This window comes from Choloepus didactylus (genome assembly GCF_015220235.1).
Source record: "Choloepus didactylus isolate mChoDid1 chromosome 23 unlocalized genomic scaffold, mChoDid1.pri SUPER_23_unloc1, whole genome shotgun sequence".
Classification (NCBI taxonomy): Eukaryota; Metazoa; Chordata; class Mammalia; order Pilosa; family Megalonychidae; genus Choloepus; species Choloepus didactylus.
Window position 1 is genome coordinate 2,060,602 of NW_023637590.1, and position 18,764 is coordinate 2,079,365.

Genomic DNA, 18,764 nt, shown 5'->3' on the forward strand with positions numbered 1-18,764 from the left:
GCACCAGCTCATTTCCAGCAGATTCCCAATGAGTCCTCTGGGCTTTCCTTACACTCATCTTTAACCAAGACTCCAGCTAGTAAGGGCTTTATGCAAATTCTCTGCCTCCTGTCCTAGGAGAAGGAAGTCCACATCTCATCCCACAAGCCTCGTCCCACAAGCCTCTCTTCCCTGCAAGCATTTCCCTGCAAGCCTCTCTTCCCTGCAGGAGGTCGGAACTGAGGGTCCTGGATTTGACCCTGGATTTTGAGCAGTTGCAAGGGCAGGGGGTGTCGGAGGCCTTGGCCAAGTTCCCTTCTTGGTTACCATCGACATTTAAGGCCAAGAACTCCCAAGACACGGCCAGACCCGGGTCAGCAGAGGAGGCCGGGAAAGGACGTCAGTAGGGCTGGGAACCAGTGCAATTACACATCGATCTTTTCCTGCGAGGCTCCTTCAAGTTAGACAAGTTCTTTTGTAGGCTCATGACAAAGGCGGAACAGAGCCACAGCTCGCTGCGTCTCTGCTGCAGGAAGTTGCATATCAAGGAGATGCCCTGCGACTTCCTCGTGGGCATCCTGAAGATGTTAGATCTGGCTTTCGTCCAGGAGCTGGAGGTGTTCGACTGGTTCCGGGCCCTCTCGGAGCAGAGCCTGTTTGCCACGCAGCTGGGAAAGTTCTGCAATCTGCACAGCCTTAAGCTGGCCTACTACCACTGGGCTTTCACCCCCGAGGGTGAACAGTCTTCCAGCTACCTCCTCTCCCAGCTCAGCAAGCTGGTCCATCTCCGGAAGCTCTACTTGTCCTACTCCCATCTCTCAGGCCACCTGCATCAGGTGCTCAGGTGAATGGGTGGGCAGCATCCCCAGCCCCCATCCAATCCCCCGAGAACCCCAGGAAGGCCCCTAAGTCAAATAAGGTCAGGAACAAGCCGGGAAGGGGTGCCCATTCTTAATCTGCTCATGGAAACCAAGGGCATGGGCTGGGAGCTTAGGGTGCAGAGGCCACCCATAGATGGGTGCTTTGAAAAAACAAAGATTCCTTAGAGCAAGACATTGCATGCATTGATTTACTCAGTAAATCTTTGGGGCATGGCGCTGCACCCTGGCGAAGGAACCACGGGTGACACAGGTCAGGCCAGCAGGACGCATCAGGGAGGGTGGCTGTTACCTTCTAGAGATCCCTAGGGAGCCGGCCTTAGCTCTAGCCTCAACCTTGGGCAAGTGGGTGTCCCCAGCCAGGGGCCCGGGCCCTGCCCTGAAAGCGCTGCCCCTCTCTCAGCAGCTGCCTGCAGACCCCTCTGCAGACCCTGCAGATCCACTCCTGTACCCTTCTTGTCACTGACGTCACCTACTTGTCCCAGAGCCCCCACGCCCCTCACTTGAAGAAACTGGACTTAAGTGGCAACAACCTGGCCAACACGGTGCCGGGGCCCTTGGAGGTCCTCCTGGGGGAGGCTGCGGGGACCCTGCAGCACCTGGGCCTGAACCACTGCAGGCTGAAGGACGGCCACCTCCACACCCTCCTGCCCGCCCTGGGCCACTGCTCCCGCCTCCGTTCCCTGGGCCTCGCCGACAACCCCGTGTCCCGGGCCGGCCTCCTGAGCCTGCTGGAGCACACGGCCGGGTTGCTGGAGCTGAAGCGGGTGCTGTACCCCATCCCCGTGGAATGCTGCACCTACCTGCACGGCCTCTCCTGGGGCCCGGTCCACCAAGGGAAGCTGGGCCAGGTGCAGGCCGAGATGCAGAAGCTGCTGCGGGCGGCGCAGCGGGCGGACATGCAGTGGAGCCGTCTGCTGCCCTCACCCCTGCCCCTGAGACTGGTGTGGCCTGAGTGAGGAAGCCGGGGGCAGAGGGAGTGGCCAGGAGCAGAGCCGGGCGTGTGTGGTGTCAAGGGAACTCTAGCGTAAAGGAAACATCTTGGGAACCTTCTAGCTCCTGCCTCTCTTCCCCATCCTGCCCCTTCCTCGGGCCACGGTCATGGCCCAGCATGCCCAGCTCACGTGATTGGTATTTGCACGCACGTTGTTGAGGTGCCGCTATGGGGTGCTGGGGACAGAAGACACCATGGCCCGGCCCTTGTCAGGGAGCGCTCCCTTTAGTCCACGCCATCTGGCCCGTCACTCTGTTTCTCTTTCTTGTCTTTTGATTCTAGGCAGAACAACATTGGGCCTTCGTTGGGTACCAGGGCCCAGGGAAGCTCAGAGGGTTGTTGGGAGATTTGACGGAGGCACATCCAGTCAGTGGGTTGTCACTGGGCGTATGCTAGGTTCATATACTGCTGTCCTCAGAGCTGGGCACGCAGCAGGCCTGAGGCGCAGACGAGAGCAGTTAGCAAGTCCAGGAAACAAGGCGGAGTGAGAGAAACCCAAGTAAGTGGCTGGTTGCATCGGTCAGAGGAGGTACCCCTGGAAAGGATATGTGAGCTGAGGCCTAAATGGGCCGAAACAGAGCTGGGAGCAAGGCATCCTGGGAAAGGCACCACAAGCTCAGGGGCTGGGCTTTGGGCTCAGGCTTGGCCAGAGAGGAGCAAGGCTGATCATGACCTGAGGTCAGAGGTCATGGGAGCCAGACCCCAGCACCACGTGGGTGAAATGCTCTTCAAGGCTGGTACAGATGGAGACACGAGGAGGCCAAGAAAGCCAAAATGAGTGACCAGGACCCAAGACACACTGAAATATCTGGATCAGCATGGCACCCGGGGCCAGGTGGAGCTGCAGAATCCCAGCCGTGTGTGGGCAGATGGGGGAGCAGTGGACTGGGCCCAACATTCCCTAGTGAGCTGGGGGGGGATGGGCAAAGGAACACCAGGGCCTGCCCGGAACTGGACCCATAGGCCTGTTTGGGTAGCCTGGTCATTAACCTTTTCACTGAGGCTCTATCTTGAGCTTCTAGAACCATCCACATGACCCCCAGAACCAAAGATGGGGAAGGCAGCTGTACTCACCAGGCTCCAAGCAGTTCTGGTCCAGGTCCCACCCTTCCTTGGCTGCCCTGAACTTGGGTTATATTAATATCCAGGAGCTCCTTCAGTGAGTCCGATACAGGATGGGGAGAGGGCGTCTGCTTGGGGTGCTATGGCGGTGGTCCTTTTACACCCACTGTCTCTTCCAACTCCCAACCTCTCCCAGGGAGAACCAGCTCAGAGACCACGCAGTCAGCCATCTTCCAAAGTCCATACATACATACATACATTCTCCATCCATCCATCCATCCATCCATACATTGATTCAGCAAATCCTAGTGAAGTGCCTGCTGGAGGACAGGAACTTGTACAAGGGCTGGGGATGGAACAAAAAATAAGACCAAGTCCCAGCTCTCTAGTATAAATAAATAGGCTCACAAATAAGAGGTATGGATTTCAGATGGTGGCGAGGGCGGTGGCCAAGAGAATGGAGCCCACTGGTGACGTGGGTGGTGTAGGAACCACTTGAGATAATCTCAAGCATCAGGCAAGCCCTGTCTGTCTGCTCGGAGGCAACATTCAAAGAGACCTGAAAGGGGGCGAACCCTTGGAGTAATAGAAAAGTGCAAAGGCATGGAGACAAGCTGTAGGTTTGATACTATGTAGAGAAAATCTGGAAATATTTCCATTGACAACAGCATCGAAAAGAATATATCTAGGAATAAATTTAAATAAGCAGAAAGACTTGTATACTGGAAACAAAAAGACATTGTGGAAAAATTTTAAAGAAAACTTAAATAGATGTAAAGATATCCCGTTTGTGGATTGGAAGACTTAATATTATTAAGATGACAGTACTACCCAAAGTACAATCCAGCAGCCTTCTTCACAGAAGTGGAAAAACCAATCCTCAAATTCATATGGAATGACAAAGGGCTCCCAGTAAGCAAAACAATCGTAGAAAAAAAAGATGAACAAAGTTGGGGAACTCAATCTTTCCAATTTCAAAACTTACTACAAAGCTCCGGTAATCAAAACAGTATGGTACAGGCATAAGGATAGACATAAAGACCAATTGCATGGAAGTGAGAGCCTAGAAGCTTTCACGGGTGTGGTGAATTTCAGATTTTTGACAAGGGCACCAAGACAATTCTATAGGGAAAGAATAATTTCCTCAACAAATGGTGCTAGCAGAACTGAATTTCCTCATGCAAAAGAATGAAGTCACCCCCCTACTCAGGCCATCAACAAAACTGAACTCAAAATTGATCAATCATGTAAATATAGTAGCTAAAACCATCAAATTCCTAGAAGACAGTAGGAGAAAAGCTACATGACCTTGAACGTGGCAGTGGACTCTTAAACTTCACACCCAAAGCACAAGCAACCAAAGAAAAAAATAGATTAGGGAGACTTCATCAAAATTAAAAACTTTTGTGTATCAAAGAACATTATCCAAAAAAGTGAAAAGACAACCTACAGGATGGGAATAAATATTTGGAAACCATGTATCTGAAAAGGGTTTAATATCTAAAATATATAATGAGCTATAATTCAACGACCTAAAGACAAAACAATTTAAAAAATGGGCCGAGGTCTTGAATAGATATTTCTCCACATAAGATAGACAGATGACCAATAAGCACATGAAAAGGTGCTCAAAATCATCAGCCATTAGGGAAATGCAAATCAAAACCACAATGAGATCCCACCTCACACCCACTAGAATGGCTATTATTTTAAAAAATAATAAGACAAGTAATGAGTGTTGAAGAAACAAAGGTTGAGGAGGACAAAATCCCTTGAACCTTGGTGGTGGGAATGCAAAATGGTGCAGCTTGGGATAGGGGACAGTCCTAACGTACCCCACTGCCTCTCCCTTGGACCCACAAATACATCCTGTGCTCAGGACCAAGTGTGTGGGCCTAGCATATGAAATTGCCGGAACATTCCTTCTGCTGTTGCCCTGAGCAGTTGCAAATATTCACTGGGGACAGTCTGGTTTAAGTGGACATGTTTTATGGTGTCTGGCTCATGCCCCAGTGATATATTTGTCCCTGGCAGGGAGAGAGCAGGCTTCCTCTGCTGCAGTGTACACACACAAGAGGAGGATGCTGTGTATACAACACACGCCTGCATCAGCCACGGATCAAGGCTCGCTGGCTCGGGGAACCAACACCTAATGGTGAAGCCAAACTTGCTCTGTCATTTCTCTATGTCAGTAAAATGTTCCATCCGCTGGTGTATGAGTTGTGTTTCCATTGGTGACCCCACACCTGCAAACCATGGAGTGGGGTGGCTCCCCCAGGACTGAGTTCCTGGAGGCAGGAATTGTTTTGCTCTGGCCACCCTCCCCTTGGCGAGACTCCACCCCTGGGGGTGGTAATAGCTGTTTCTTCCTGACCAGCACAGCCACTGTGGAGAACAGTTGGGCAATGCCTCAGAAAGTTTAGAATTAACGTATGACTCAGCAAGCCCACATCTAGGTTTGTACCCCAAAGAAGTGAAAGCAGGGATGCAGTTATTTTCACACCGATGTTTATCACAGTGTAATTCACAATTGCCAAAAGATGGAAGCATCCCAAATGTCAATCAACAGATGATGGATAAACAAAATGTGACGTATACGTAAGTGGAATATTATTCGGCCATGAAAAGGAACGAAGGCAGAGATATCTATGGAGCTAGTACAAAAAGACCCCAAAATGCAAGAATTGATTCACAGACTGTCTTGGTGACAACAAAGAATACAACTGATCCAACAGACAACCTCATCAGTGTGCTGGAGAAGCTGGGAGTTTTGTGCCTGGAGCTCTGAGCCTTGCAGGTCTCATAGTGGCTTCATACAAGTGACAGTCCTCGCCAGCCTTGTCCTCAGCCTGGAGTCTAGGGGAGGGTCACCTTGGAGCCTGAGAACCAAGTCGGGACCCCTGAGGGTCAATTGTTCTTGTAGACAAGGATTTAGGGGACCTGGCCTGGCAGATGCTGGTTCCAGTGGGGTCATATCCTCCTAATAGTGCTGCCACTCCCAAGCACCCCCAACCCCGAGGCAGGCTGAGTCAGCACAGACTGGGCCCCGGAACATGGAAAGACAAACCGAAGGAGAACAGAACTGGACCACATGGTTTTGAAGCCTGGATCTGCCATTTACATCCATGTGACCTGTTTCCTTATGTGTAATAGGAGGATAATCATAATATTTAATTCCCAGGGTTGTAGTGAGGATTAAATGAGTTAAAAAGCCAAGTGTCTAGAACAAAGTAAGCAGAAGATGTTTGTTAACTATGAAGAGTATTAATTATCTGATCACGGGCAGCCTGTGCTCAACCAGGGAGGAGAGAAGGGACCGAGGAGCCTCCAGGTATCCTGCCCGCCATAACCAGGCCCCTGGGTAGCATGTAAGGAGAAGGAAGGAAGAAGAGAGGGGTCCAGGCCATGGTGGAGATACCCCAGAGCTCTGCCACCCAAAGCCCCAGCTTCTGCTTATGGCCTCTCCTCACCCCTTGGAGAAGGGGCTCTGCGTGCAGATCTGCTCATCCTGCTCTGGTGAGCCCAGCCTCTCCCCAGCATGGGGAAAGGGATGAGGTCTTTACAGCAGAGTTGACCCTTGGCCATTACTCTCTATGACCAGAGTTCACACTGGGAGAGGACCCTGTTCCAGTTTGCTAATGCTGCCATTATGCAAAATACCATAAATGGATTGGCTTTTATAATGGGGGTTTATTTGGTTACAAATGTACAGTCCTAAGGCCATAAAAATGTTCATACTAAGGCATCAACAAGAGGATACCTTCACTGAAGAAAAGCTGATGGCATCTGGAACACCTGTCAGCTGGGAAGGCATGTAGCTTGCATCTGCTGGTCCTTTTCTCCCAGGTTGTGTTTCAAAATGGCTTTCTCCAATATGTCTCTGGGTTCCTCTTAGTTTAGCATCTCCAAGTGTCCTTCTGTCCTCATCTCCAAGCATCACTAAGCGTCAGCTCCCAAGCATCTCTCCAAAAGTCCCTCTCAGCTGCCCTTGGGGTGTTTTGTCCTCTCTTAGCTTCTCCAGAGCAAACTCTGGGCTAGTATCTCCAAAGCATCAGCAAGCGTCTGGGTCTGCTCCTTTTAAAGGACTCCAGTAAACTAATCAAGACCCATGCTGAATGGGTGGGACCACATCTCCATGGAAACATTCAATCAAGGGATAACACCCTAATCAAAAAGATTAATCTGCCCCCACAAAATTACATTGAAGAATATGGCGTTTTCTGGGGGACATAATATATATACTAACTGGCACATACCCCCAATAAGCCTAGAGATTGGAGCCAAGTCTGGGTGATTTGTCAACCTAAGGGCTCATAGGAGGGGAGCAGCCTGGCTCACAGCTCCCCCAGGCCTCCAGGGCTGGCATCTCGGCACCCCCTGCTGGGACCAGGCCTCCAACCCCGCAGAATGAGCCCCTGAGATGGAGTCAGTGAGCAGAGAGCTCTGGTTCCATCTCTCTGCCAATTGTTGGGGTCACTCAGATCTAACCTTAGCTCTGGCCACGTGACTGATCCTCTATTATCTGGGGGGCCTTGAGGAGGACAGAGTGTAGGGGGCAGGGTGGACCCCAGGGGGCTAGGGGGAGACAGTGATGCTCACATCGGGGGTGGCCATCAGGGAGGAGTAATGGGATTGTCAATATATTTGAAGACCCTGCTAGGAGGATTTGAGGTTGGGTAAGGAGTGTGAGAGACAGGATTCTAGATGCTTCAAGTCATCACTCCTGAGCAGGATAAAGCTGCCATTTCAGAGTTAAGGTGAGAATCAGGAATTCTGTTTTGAAACTGTAAGTTCATTGAGACTTTTAATTTGTGGCATCTCCTAACTTTCATTTAACTCTACAACTTTTCTTTTTCTAGAGTATCTTTTGGGTCTAGTCTTCCAATAAAGGCAAGTTCAGAAAAGAGTCTACAGGAAGCAAGGAAAATGTGTGTCCTTGTTCAAAAGATACTAAAATGAGTTTATTAAAATTATTTTAAGCTTTCCTAAATCTTAATGCTCTAATGCAAAAAAAAAACAAACCAACTTTATTTTTCAATTCTTCTTCCAGATACGTTTTGCACAGTTCATTCTGTCTTGCCATGAATGGTCACAGTGAAAGAAGCTCGTGGCATGCACACTTGTAGTTTTAAGTTGTTTTAATTCTATATATCATATTTATATACAGTATATTAATTATGTATATGCTTTTCCTGTTTATTATACAGTTTGCACAATCCCTGTAATGATAATTATCATTACTGCCATTTGAATGGGATGATGGGTGGAGGGAAGGCTTTGCGGTTCTCAGCAGAGGGTTCAAGCTAGAGGGTTTAGGGACCTCCTTTTGGATCGCGGCAGGGAGGAATCTGGGGGACCCCCTTGCGGATTGTGAAGGGGAGGAATGTGGGTGGAGAGTTTGGGGATCCCCTTGCAGATCTCGAAAGGGAAGAGCCCAGTCCGGACCCCGTTCCCGGAACGCGCGAGCCGCGGAACCGGCGGCCGCGGAAGTGCTCGCCCGGAAGGCGGATGCGGGGACACCGGGACACCGGAAGCGGCCGGACCCGGAAGTGGGGGGCGCCGGGGGCCGCCCGGGAGCGGGAGCGGGAGCGGGAGCCGGATCCGCGGCGTGGGCTTGCGGGTGAGCGGCGGGCGCCGGGCCGGGCTGGGGAGAGGGTCCCGGGCCGGGGCCTCTGCATTCTCGCCGCCGCTCGCCCGGGAGGGTTCAGGAACGGGGGGATCCAGCGCCCGCGCCCTTTGAGGTGGGGTCTGCTGCCTGCGTCCCCCCAGGTGGGGAAACTGAGGCTCGGGGGAGCGCGGCGGAGGTGGAGGCCAGGCTCGGGCCCGGGTGGCCGCGGCCCCACGTCCATCGCCACCTCCCGGGCCCGGAGTCGGACCTGAAGGCGCGTAGACGAGGCCGGGAGGGCCCTTTGGGGAACAGATCCAGGGGCTGTCGTTTCCCCGCAAGGGGAAAAGGGAGGGGATGGCCTCCTGCCTGCGTCGCCCCCGCCTTTGGGGACAGGACGAGAGAGGCCGGTCGCAGGGAGTCAGCCAAATGGATGTCCCCTGGCAATAGTCTGAATTGTTCTGAACCTCAGTTTCCTCGTGGTTAGAAAAATTAGGGCACCCACCATGCAGCGTTGTCGCCAGATGAAATAAAATCACATGATATCTGCTCAGGACAGAGGAGGAGCTCCTTTTGCATTTAGAAATAGGGTCTCCCCAAGTGCAGGACACACAGGGCTGCTAGCTACCCCTGCAATCCAGAAATGAGAAAATCCAAGGAAGCATTTTAGGAGGAAACTGTTTTCCAACTTTGGAGGGGATGGAAATCTCAAAACCTCTCCCAGAACAATCTCCCTTTGGAACCTGATTTCCTGTCTGGTCTCTGGCTTCTCTGAGTCGGAGAAAAGGAATTTCTTAAGACCTCACTCCTGGGCCCCCAAATTTTGGGAGGCGTCAGAGCAAAGTAGACATCTGGGGAGAAGTGCCAGTCGAGCTCAGGGTGCCCTAGGCAGAGGGGCAGAGGCAGGGAAAAGCAGGACGTGCATCCAGGGGTGTTTTGCCCCCAGGGGTGAGGAGGAGGCATTTGGGGTGTCAGGCGTGGGGTGCACACAGCAAGGCGGTGGGAGCAGGTGATTATCAGGGCTGGGCAAGGACCCAAGGAGCTCCTGCAGATCGCCAGTGCTGGCACGGCCACGTGATCTTGACTTTTTTCTAACCCCCCTCGGACTTGAGCCCGTTTCCTTTGAGTTCTACCCAGATGCTCCAGTCTGTAAACAGACACACGCACGTGTTTGCGTTTGTGATCACAGACGGCACTGCTCTGTGCATCAGCCCACTTCCTCCCTGGCATTACCTGGGTGATCCAACCCATGTTTGCATTTACAGAGCAGGTGCATGTCTTTCTGACAGTGGCCAGTGTCCCACCTTAGAGATATGCCATTCTTTTTTTTTTTAAAACCAGTTCCCTGTGTGTTCTGGTTTGCTAATGCTGCCGTTATGCAAAATACCAGAAAAGGGTTGGCTTATATAACGGGGGTTTATTTGGTTACAAACTCACAGTCTGAAGGCCATGAAAATGTCCACATTAAGGCATCAACACGAGTATACCTTCCCCGAAAGAAGGCCAATGGCGTCTGGAAAACCTCTTGTTAGCTGGGAAGGCATGTGGTTGGTGTCTCCTGATCCCAGATTGTGTCCTATCTCCACTCTCAGCTCCTGTGCGTTCTTCAAAGTGTTGCTCTTGGAGCGTTTTGTTCTCTCTTAGATTTTCTGGAGCAAACACTGGACCAGCATCTCCAAGGTGACAGCAAAAGTCTGCTTTCAGCAGCCATCTCCAAAATGTCCCTCTCAGCTGCTCTGAAGTCCTTCTTTCTATGAGCTCTTTAATAGGACTCCTGAATGGACAGCGTCCATATCTCCATGGAAATAATCTAATCAAAGGTATCACCCACAATTGGGTGGATTGCATCTCCATGGAAACAACCTAATCCAAAGATTCCAATCTAATCAATACTAATTCGTCTGTCCCCACAAGATTGCATTAAAGAATATGGCTTTTGGTGGGACATAATATATCCAAACTAGCACACCGTGGTTAATGCATGAGGCCATTTCTAATTTTTATCACTAACCATGTGCCCCTGAAAATTCCCTGGCGGTGTTTCATCCCAGGCAGTGCCGCGCCCAGCCCCTGCCCTCCAGGGCTGCCCCTCTTGTGCCTCTCCGAGAGTCACCGTAGTCACCGTGCGTGGGGACAGCTTGCCTTTCCCTGGCCACTCCCTTCTTTGGCCTCCCCTGCTCCTCCGTGGGCCTCACCCCTGCCCTTGCCCAGTCACCTCCTTTGATCCCCCCACCACAGTGCCTCACTCTCAAGGTCACAGTGCCCTTCAGCTTGCAGGATCCACTGGTCAATCCCCAGCTGTCCCCTCACACAGCCCATCAGCAGCCTGTGACACAGGGATGGCTCCCCTGGAGGTGCCTTAGCTCCCGGCTTTCAGGACCCCACTCTGTTTGGACTCCTTTGCCACTCTCCTCCTCTCCCCACCTCTAGCCCGGATTCCTTCCCGCTCGGCACACTCACGCGCCTCCTCCACAGCCCGCCTCGGCCGTCTCATGGGTCCCCAACCCTACCTGTTCCTTTTTCAGAATTTCCCATCTCCACTAACGGTGATTCCATCCTTTAGTTGCTTAAGACAGAGCCTCAGAGTCATTCTTAACTCGCCGCACGTTCCCCCACCCCGCTCACTGCGGTCTTGTCAGCCCTACCTGCGGGATCTGCTCAGACCCTGACTTCTCGCCACCTCCACTGCTGCCCTGGGGCCAAGCCCTTCCCTTTTAGGGGCAGCCAGAGGGGACCCCGAAACACATGAAGTCCCAGATCAACCTCAGGGTGACGCCCATGGTCCTTCCCATCACCCGCAAGGCCCCAGGTTCTGTGTCCTGCTCCCCTCCTGCCCTTGTCTGCTGGCACGGGCTGCTCACTGGCCTCCTCGCTGTCTCCGACAGGCCAGCAGTCCTCCCTCAGTGTCCCCCTTCCATGTCCTCCTGCCCAGACCTGCTTCCCCCAGATGCCACCCTACTCACGCCCACCCTGCCTGTGATGGTTGGGTTCATGTGTCACCTCGGCCAGGTGATGGTGTCCAGGTGTCTGGTCAAGCAAGCACTGGCCTAACCGTTACTGCAAGGACATTTGTGGCTGGTTAATGAACCAGAAGGCTGGTTTATTAAATCATAAGGCAGTTGATTGCATCTCTGGCTGATTACATCAGTGAAGGGCGTGTCTTCTGCAATGAGAGAATCCAGTCAGTTGGATTTAATCCAATCAGTTGAAGACTTTTAAGAGAGAAGAGAGAGGACCTTCACTTCTTTGGCCAGCCAGTGAAGCATTTCCTGAGGATTTCATTGAACACCTTCATCGGAGTTGCCAGTTTGCTGTCTGCCCTACGGAATTTGGACTCATGTATCCCCACAGTTGCTTGGGACACTTTTATAAAATCTTGTATTTACGGATATCTCTTGTTGGTTCTGTTTCCCTAGAGGAACCCTAACTAATACAGCTGGGGATGCGCAGTTTTAATTGTTGGGGATTGGATCCCTACCCCTGGTCCTGTGGGTGTGAATCCATTGTCAGTAGGACTTTGGAAGATGTGATTAGTTAAGCTCTGCCCAAACTGAAGGATGTTTGGGCCTTAACCAACATGGCTTAAATCTTAGAAGCAAAGGGAATTGGACACGGAGGGAAGCCGCGGGGGCCCCTGGAAGCCAGAAGTCAACAGAACCCAGAAGAGAAAGAAGAAGAGGCCGCCATGTGCATCGCCATGTGACGGAGAAGCCAAGGACCAAGGATCACCAACAGTCAGCCCCAGAACGCCTCAGTGTTCAGAAAGAACGCATCGCCACGCTGATGCCCTGATTTTGGATTTCTCCCAGCCTCAAAACTGTGAGCCAATAAGTTCAGCCCACAGCATGGTATTGATTTTAGCAGCCAGGAAACTAAAACGCTACTTTTGGGAGATACTGTCTTGTTCCACATAGAGGTTGCACCAATTTAACTTCGACCAAATATGTTTCAGTTTGCCCATTTTCCCACACCCTCATCCACTCTGTGGGCTCAGGCTTTGGATCTTTGCTAGTGAGATAAGCACAAATGCATTTTAGCTCTAGTTTGCTTTCCTCTCAGGTGCGTTGTTGGACATCATTTCATATTGCAGACAGGCTGATTTCCTCGTTATGTAGTGACGCCTAGAAACCAGTAAGAAAAACAACAATCCTACTGAAAACAACGGGTAAAAACATATGAAAAGACAGTTCAGAGAACAGGAAACCAAGTGCTTTTAAACATGAAGAGATGCTTCTGAGTTTGGAGGTGCTTAGTTGTTTTTGTTTTTTTGTTTTTTTTTAATTTGTTTATTCCATACTGAGATTAGCTTTAAAGGTCATATTTTCTTCTAGTGTTCTCCTCTGGGTTTTTTTTTGTTTTGTTTTTTGTTTTTTGTTTTATTTTTACTTCACTCTGCTAGGTCTGGAATCTGTTTTCGTGGAAGGTGTGAGATAGAAGTACAACTCTATTTTATTCTTTTTTATCATATTTTTTTTATTGTCAAATATAACGTATATACATAGAAGTGATAACTTTCCTAGTGCAATTTAACAAGTAGTTAGCAGATTTCAAAGAATATTATGGGTTACAGTTCCAGATTCAGTTATTTCCTTATTGTGAAATATCACATATATGCAAAAAAGTAATATCTTTCAAAGTATAATTTAACAAGTAGTTATATAGGAAATCTCCAAAAATAGTATGAGTTACAGTACCATAGTTTCAGTTATTTCCTTATTGTGAAATGTAATGTATACAAAAAGGTGATAACTTTCAAATTACAATTTAACAAGTAGCTATAGAACAAATTTCAAGCAATGCTATGGGTTACAGTTCTACCATTTCAGTTCTTTCCTTCTAACTATTGTCGTACCCTAGCAAGTAAGAAAAAGAAAATTGTATAAAGATGCAATTTTCATACTCCTTTGATAAATCCCATCTTGTCTGTTCTACCCCTTCCTCTAGTTTAATCACTTTCCGGATCTTCAGGGATGTCCAGGCAGTGACCACCCTAACCTGTTCATGTTGAAAAGGGGTGTCGACATTATGGGAAAAGGGGACACATCTGGCGGATGTTCTTGAAGAGGCCGTTGCCTCTGGGTTTTGGGACTTAGCTGGCAGAGGAGCTCTCTGGAGGATTTAAGTTTCTGAAGAATAAACTTAGTGAGTGAAACTTTTGTAGAGTCTCAGATAGGGATCTGGGTGTTCTTAACTTTATTTTGTTTTCCAGTAGGTTGCCCAGTTGTCCCAATACCTGTTTTTTTAATCTGATGTTATGTTTATAAACATCAGTGCTGTATTTACGATGACCCAGGAGACAGGAAGCGTTCTTACACTTGCTTTATTCAGCCAGCGGGTATTAAATGTTATCTGTCAGGCACGGAGCTGGCTGGAGCAACTGCCGACAGTTGCTTTAGACACAGCCGCTCGTGTCCCAGCAGAGAACAGGACAGTAACTAGCTGTGGCCCGTTGTGTAGCAGGTTGTAGCAGAAGTCCATCCTGGGAGCTACGGGGCACAGGAAGAAACGATTAGCCCTGCCAGCAGGTAGTGGGAGAAGCCTTCAAAGAATTAGCACTTGAGCTGGGCCTTTGACCTCTGGAGCTACATCCTCCAAGCTTGGCGGTGTGTTCCAAGCAGAGGGAACCGAGGCTTGAAAATACACACATTCTTTCAGTGACAGGTCTGTTTTAGTTTGGCCACAGCATGGCCTGCCAAGCAAGAGGGGGAGTGAGGGACTACACAGGCGGGCTGGGCCATGGAAGGCCCTTGCGGGCTCCACTGAGGACTGAATCCTCATCGAGACGAGCTGGGACACCCAGCCTGCACATCTGCATTTTGTAAATCATCCCAGGGCATCCAAACGCTCAGCCAAGGCAGAGGGCCCGCTCTCGGCCCCAGGGAGTCGGTGGAAACCAATGCCAGGAGGAGAGGCCACTGCTTCTCTGCACAAGTCTCCTCGGAGGTGGGAAAGCAAGCCCAGGGTTGAGGCCGGCCATCCAGCCACCCCAGGCCCAGGCCTGGTCCAGGGGCCACAACATCTTCCTAGCACAGATCCAGGGGCAAAATCAACCTAGATCATTGGGGCCACCTCAGTTTCTCCCAAAGGAAGCCAAATCCCAGGGGTCGTCTCTCAACCAGGCCTGTTGACCTGGACCCTCGTGTGTGTGTCAAATGTCCTGGAGTCAAGTTTTCTCCGTGAGTTTCCCAGTTAGTGGTATGGGTTCCGGTGGAAAGCCTTGCTGTTTTCTAAGTGTCTCTTCTTCTCTTTAGGAGTCAGAGTTTGGCAACAGCATTTAGCTGCAGAAGAGCCGTTTCTGAGCCTTTTTTCCTTGCCGTTTTCCCCGAACCTGGAGTGCGAAGATGAAGACCGTGCTCATGGTTGCCGAGAAACCATCGCTGGCACAGTCCATCGCCAAAATCCTCTCTCGAGGTAGGAGCCGCCAACCCTGCACCTCGGGCACGGCTGTTTATACTTTACAGGGCGTCCCTTCCTTTTTCCAAAGTGTGATTCCACCACCCCCCACACACACCCCTACCCCCAGTTGGAGTAGATCCAGTGGGCGTTCATGAGGACCTTGGGGTTCGTCGCCGTGGGATGCGCCTACTTCTGCAGGTGCAGGGCTGGGGCTCCCGGAAGCATCCGGCACAGCTTCCAGGCCGGTGACAGGTGCAGACGGCTCAGAGCACTGCCCGTCAGGGTTAGCAGCCCCGGCTGACTCAAGCAGGAAAGGGATCGTGGGAAAGGAGACGCGGCCAAGCCCACCCTGGTCTCAGTCCAACCAGGCCAGCGCCTCTCACCCCCGGCAGCCCCTGCTCCTTGGCGTCACTCAGGAGCGGCCGACGGGTCGAGCCTTGGCCGCGGGCACTCGCGAGACACTGGGGAGCTGGGAAAGGGGATGCCTGGTTTCTGGGCTCCTGTGTCCCCACCGTTTGTGGAATTCCCTCCAAATAAAGGGTGTGTAGAGGCTGGGTTCCCAGAAATGTCAGAGGCCACCTTGACCCCACCTCGGCCCAGCAGGTGGGGGACAAGGAGGACCCAGGACAGCGGCTGAGCCGTCACAGTCCGAAAGGGGAGCCCAGCCCCCTCAGGCTGAGGGAGTTGCAGCGAGGGCTATGGGTGGACGCCAGGGGTCTGCCCGTTTGGATGTCCCCGGTAACGGGGGGGATTCAGATTCGAAGGAAGGGGGGCAGAGATGGAATTCACGAGCGGAAAAAGAAACAGAGAAAGAGCCGGGGGCATCTGCTCGTTTTTTTTTTTTTTAACTTTTTATTTTCAAATAATTGCAAGTTTAGAGGACAGTTGCAAAAAAATATAAAATCTATGCAGAGAACTCCAACATACTCTTCTCTCAGATACTCGGATTTACCAACGTGTAACATTTTGCCACGTTTGTCGTATGCCATTGTCTGTCGTCTGTTTTCTAAACTTTGAGAGTAGCTTGTTTGCACCCTGCTCCTTGAACACTTAACCACCTCCCAGCACACGTCCCACCTGTCCGCTCCTCTTGAGATTGTTTGGAGAGGCCTCCCCGCCTGCTGCCAGCCGACCTGGGCCCGTGTCCTGCAAACACACCATCGTCAGCTCTTTCCTAGAACCTTTTTTTTTTTTTTTTTTTTTAATCATCATTTTATTGAGATATATTCACATACCACGCAGTCATACAAAACAAATCGTACATTTGATTGTTCACAGTACCATTACATAGTTGTACATTCATCACCCAAATCAATCCCTGACACCTTCATTAGCACCCACACAAAAATAACAAGAATAATAATTAGAGTGAAAAAGAGCAATTGAAGTAAAAAAGAACACTGGGTACCTTTGTCTGTTTGTTTGCTTCCCCTACTTTTCTACACATCCATCCATAAACTAGACAAAGTGGAGTGTGGTCCTTATGGCTTTCCCAATCCCACTGTCACCCCTCATAAGCTACATTTTTATACAACTGTCTTCGAGATTCATGGGTTCTGGGTTGTAGTTTGATAGTTTCAGGTATCCACCACCAGCTACCCCAATTCTTTAGAACCTAAAAAGGGTTGTCTAAATTGTGCGCCAGAGTGCCCACCAGAGTGACCTCTCAGCTCCTTTTGGAATCTCTCTGCCACTGAAGCTTATTTCATTTCCTTTCACATCCCCCTTTTGGTCAAGAAGATGTTCTCCATCCCACGATGCCGGGTCTACATTCCTCCCCGGGAGTCATATTCCACGTTGCCAGGGAGATTCACTTCCCTGGGTGTCTGATCCCACGTAGGGGGGAGGGCAGTGATTTCACCTTTCAAGTTGGCTTAGCCAGAGAGAGAGGGCCACATCTGAGCAACAAAGAGGCATTCAGGAGGAGGCTCTTAGGCACAAATACAGGGAGGCCTAGCCTCTCCTTTGCAGCAACCGTCTTCCCAAGGGTAAAACCTATGGTAGAGGGCTCAACCCATCAAACCACCAGTCCCCTATGTCTGTGGTCATGTTAGCAACCATGGAGGTGGGGTAGGCGAATACCCCTGCATTCTCCACAGGCTCCTCAAGGGGGCACTACATCTTTTTTTTTTTTTCCTTGTTTGTCTTTTTTCTTTTTTTTTTTTTTTTTAACTTTCCCTTCTTTTTTAAATCAACTGTATGAAAAAAAAAGTTAAAAAGAAAACAAACATACAATAAAAGAACATTTCAAAGAGACCATAACAAGGGAGTAAGAAAAAGACAACTAACCTAAGATAACTGCTTAACTTCCAACATGTTCCTACTTTACCCCAAGAAAGTTACATAATATAGCAACATTTCAGTGAACTTGTTCCTACTACATCCATCAGAAATTAACAGACCATAGTCATTTCTGGGCATCCCCAGAACGTTAAATAGCTTATCTGTTCTTCTTGGATTATTGTTCCCCCTTCCTTAATTGCTCTCTACTGCTAGTTCCCCTACATTCTACATTATAAACCATTTGTTTTACATTTTTCAAAGTTCACATTAGTGGTAGCATATAATATTTCTCTTTTTGTGCCTGGCTTATTTCGCTCAGCATTATGTCTTCAAGGTTCATCCATGTTGTCATATGTTTCACCAGATCGTTCCTTCTTACTGCCGCGTAGTATTCCATCGTGTGTATATACCACATTTTATTTATCCACTCATCTGTTGAAGGACATTTGGGTTGTTTCCATCTCTTGGCAATTGTGAATAATGCTGCTATGAACATTGGCGTGCAGATATCTGTTCGTGTCACTGCTTTCCGATCTTCCGGGTATATACCGAGAAGTGCAATCGCTGGATCGAATGGTAACTCTATATCTAGTTTTCTAAGGAACTGCCAGACTGACTTCCAGAGTGGCTGAACCATTATACAGTCCCACCAACAGTGAATAAGAGTTCCAATTTCTCCACATCCCCTCCAGCATTTGTAGTTTCCTGTTTGTTTAATGGCAGCCATTCTAACCGGTGTTAGATGGTATCTCATTGTGGTCTTAATTTGCATCTCTCTAATAGCTAGTGAAGCTGAACATTTTTTCATGTGTTTCTTGGCCATTTGTATTTCCTCTTCAGAGAACTGTCTTTCATATCTTTTGCCCATTTTATAATTGGGCTGTCTGTACTATTGTCATTGAGTTGTAGGATTTCTTTGTATATGCAAGATATCAGTCTTTGTCAGATACATGGTTTCCAAAAATTTTTTCCCATTGAGTTGGCTGCCTCTTTACCTTTTTGAGAAATTCCTTTGAGGTGCAGAAACTTCTAAGCTTGAGGAGTTCCCATTTATCTATTTTCTCTTTTGTTGCTTGTGCTTTGGGTGTAAAGTCTAGGAAGTGGCCTCCTAATACAAGGTCTTGAAGATGTTTTCCTACATTATCTTCTAGGAGTTTTATGGGTACTTTCTTTTATATTGAGATCTTTGGTCCATTTTGAGTTAATTTTTGTGTAGGGGGTGAGGTAGGGGTCCTCTTTCATTCTTTTGGATATGGATATCCAACTCTCCCAGCCCCATTTGTTGAAAAGACCATTATGGCTCAGTTCGGTGACTTTGGGGGCCTTATCAAAGATCAGTCGGCCATAGATCTGAGGGTCTATCTCTGAATTCTCAATTCGATTCCATTGATCTATATGTCTATCTTTGTGCCAGTACCATGCTGTTTTGGCAACTGTGGCTTTATAATAAGCTTCAAAGTCAGGGAGTGTAAGTCCTCCCACTTCGTTTTTCTTTTTTAGAGTGTCTTTAGCAATTCGAGGCATCTTCCCTTTCCAAATAAATTTGATAACTAGCTTTTCCAAGTCT

General features: G+C 49.5%; 2 protein-coding genes across 2 annotated transcripts in view; both read left to right on the forward strand.

Moving 5' to 3' along the window:
* Positions 1-530: 530 nt before the first annotated feature.
* LOC119524834 (leucine-rich repeat-containing protein 14-like) lies at positions 531-1,816 on the forward strand. Its single transcript, XM_037823466.1, has 2 exons — positions 531-823; positions 1,264-1,816. Exons 1-2 carry the CDS (start codon positions 531-533, stop codon positions 1,814-1,816), a joined length of 846 nt encoding a protein of 281 aa, XP_037679394.1.
* Positions 1,817-8,472: 6,656 nt separating this feature from the next.
* Positions 8,473-18,764, forward strand: part of TOP3B (DNA topoisomerase III beta) — a 31,622-nt gene continuing 21,330 nt past the window's right edge. The window contains exons 1-2 of the mRNA XM_037823615.1: positions 8,473-8,533; positions 14,770-14,929. Coding sequence (XP_037679543.1) covers positions 14,860-14,929 — 70 coding nt within the window. The 5' untranslated portion in view covers positions 8,473-8,533; positions 14,770-14,859. The remainder of the gene's footprint in view (positions 8,534-14,769; positions 14,930-18,764) is intronic.